The sequence below is a fragment of the Amphimedon queenslandica genome, unplaced genomic scaffold, assembly GCF_000090795.2.
Source record: "Amphimedon queenslandica unplaced genomic scaffold, v1.1 AMPQUscaffold_13398, whole genome shotgun sequence".
Taxonomy (NCBI): Eukaryota; Metazoa; Porifera; class Demospongiae; order Haplosclerida; family Niphatidae; genus Amphimedon; species Amphimedon queenslandica.
The window spans coordinates 221440-224070 of NW_003546366.1; the positions used below are offsets into that span (position 1 = coordinate 221440).

The 2631-nt window shown below is 31.6% G+C and overlaps 1 protein-coding gene across 1 annotated transcript in view; it reads right to left on the minus strand.

Annotated features, from left to right (window-relative positions):
• The window catches only part of LOC100637712 (uncharacterized), a 4644-nt gene extending 2025 nt beyond the window's left edge, over nt 1–2619 (minus strand). Inside the window, exons 1-9 of the mRNA XM_019996832.1 lie at nt 1933–2619; nt 1806–1887; nt 1702–1752; nt 1625–1654; nt 1464–1574; nt 1300–1398; nt 896–1246; nt 782–841; nt 541–673 (exon numbers count right to left, since the gene is read on the minus strand). Coding sequence (XP_019852391.1) covers nt 541–673; nt 782–841; nt 896–1246; nt 1300–1398; nt 1464–1574; nt 1625–1654; nt 1702–1752; nt 1806–1887; nt 1933–2562 — 1547 coding nt within the window. The 5' untranslated portion in view covers nt 2563–2619. The remainder of the gene's footprint in view (nt 1–540; nt 674–781; nt 842–895; nt 1247–1299; nt 1399–1463; nt 1575–1624; nt 1655–1701; nt 1753–1805; nt 1888–1932) is intronic.
• Between the last annotated feature and the right edge of the window lie 12 nt (nt 2620–2631).

The following is a 2631-nucleotide window of genomic DNA, read 5'->3' on the forward strand; positions in this document are numbered from 1 at the left end:
TAAAACACGGAAATAACCTGAATGTGACTCTTCAATTCTACGCCGTGATGAAGCAGACCTTATAGCCAGTAGGACACTCTCCTCTAAATTATTATCTACTCTTGATACTGTATAAGCAGTTTTTTTGAGGGAATTATATTTTGCAAAATCTACTAAAATTCCAATTCACAGATTTTAATTTTGTGAATCCTACCACGTGTGCCATGTGGGTACCGTATTAAATTGATTTTCACGGATTTTGTTTTCGCAAGTCAGGAAGGAATTCGTGAAATTCGAAAAATTAAAAACCCTCGAAAAAACACTTATACGGTATGTTCTATTCCTTTTCATCCGCATATTTTAAGATTTCATAACATTTATTTTCACAATGGATTGCTTTTTTGAAAATTATTAATGCATTGAAATAAACCCGATATATGGTATTATATGTTCAAGCACTGATGCACTTTTAAATTTTAACACAAAAGTTGTCTGGGGTTTGCTTATTAATATTGTGACTAAACTAGAAAAATAATACTTCAAACTTCACAATTTTCTTACATTTTTGAGAGTTCTCCTTTAATTGGTATCATGTATTTAACTGGGACACAGCCATTATTGTCTGTATGAAGTGAATGCATGTACCACCAATCATCATTAATTTCATCATTATTAACAACTTCAAGTATTTCTCCTATAAAGAAGAAATTATTAGATTGATGCGTAAAGCTTTTGCTCATTTGAGCTATGAAATCATTCATTTAATTGTATAGATATTGTTTCTTATTGTTGACAAACATACCTTTTTTAATAGTTAAATCTTCTGGCTTTATTGCTTGGACATCACAACTAGCCACAAACACTTTTATAAGAAAAGGAGTCTAAAACAAACACAAAGATACATTGATTTACTTACATCTTTGGTTTGATGTTTGCATCCTTAATAAATGTAATACAGTAGGATCATCAGTAATTTTTTTAATAAAATACTCTGCTTTCTCATCATCATTAAAAAGACGAGGTATGAGTGACCGTATTTCCATTTTAATTGCAAACTGAAACAAGTAAAGTAATTCTACTCTTGAATATCCAATGTATGTCATTGGAACAGCACTCTTCTGTCCAGTCTCTAGTGATTGTACCTCATGCCCATTTGTACTTAACTGAAGTAATTCACCCTTTTTGAATGAAATAACTGGGTCATTATAATCATCTTGAGCTTCACAGATAGATCCATTGGGCGATAGCACTGTCTGTGTGAATTTCTCTAATTTGTGTGTTGATTGAATAAAAAGTGTTATAATAAATAAATATATTTACGGTAAGTTCGCATTTCCAGCAATTTTACACTAATAGACGATATACTTTCTTGTAGTTCTTCAATCTCTTTTGTATTGTCATGTAGTACTTCCTTTCGACCTGTTTTAAAGTACATTGTGTATATGTATTAGGACAATAGAAGCTAATCAAGCATATTCATGTACTTATTCTGATCCTTAGAGTAGATTGTAAATGTTCAGTTTCTCTTAATAACATTCGCTTTTTTGTGCTTGTAGCCTTTTCTCTTTGCATTTGTTTCACTTTAGATTTCAAACCTTTTAATTACAATAATGCAATAATACTTATAATATTATTTTGGCTATACCTGATGCCTGTATGCTACTATTGATGAATTCTAAAATTGTTAAAATTAATGATTATAAGTTAATGTAACGTCCCTACCTTGTTTCTGTTTTAAAGTTGTAAGCTGTGCTGCTTGATCATCAAGGAAACCTGCATGCATTCATTTATTGATATTAATAGTATAATAATTCATTTAATCATACTTTCTTTGTCATTTTGGTATGGATTAAGCTTCATTAATTCTCCTTGAAACATTTCAATCTCCTCTGCAGCAATCTTAATTTCCTAAATAGATATTAATGTTTTAAAACAATTTTATATCTGGCATACTTTGTTTCTGATGGTCCTATCATAGACTTTACAGTGTCCTATTTTCAATCTCATCAAAGCAAATTCTTCTTGCAGCACAGTAAGATTATCACGAGCCCTCAATTGCAAAGCATTCATTAGATGAGTAGGAGCACCACAAATGATAATGATGGAGTTCCCTTTATGCATGCTTTTGACTATGATCCTTCTGCTCAATCCTTTGAATGCTTTCTCCATTAAACGACGAATATCATTCAATAAGTGCTCAGCAGGATCCCAGTCTAGAACAAACTCAATTGTTTCACAAATGAGAAAATCACTGGTTGAAAGCTTCTTATCGAGCAAGAATTGAAGCTTAAGTTTGTGACAGAACTCATCAAGTGTTTTATTATAATCAGCTATCAATGGATTGGCTTCTGTTATGCTATAAAAGCTGACCACTTCCTTTACTGGTGCAATATTGATGACATTGCATTTGGTTTTAATAACTTTCATGACATCTTTCACTGTAGCAGCAGATGTTAGGTTAGGACCTAGCTCAGGATAGCAATCATCAAGAAATTCCATGAAATCTTCAAGTTCGATTGCTCTGATGGTGTGAGATACCAGTCGAGTAACTTTGAAATAGAAAGTTCCAAATTTTCCTCTCATTTCATCAAAATTATAACGCTCTGAAATTTGAACTCAAATTCTGTAACAAATATAATTATATAGCCATTT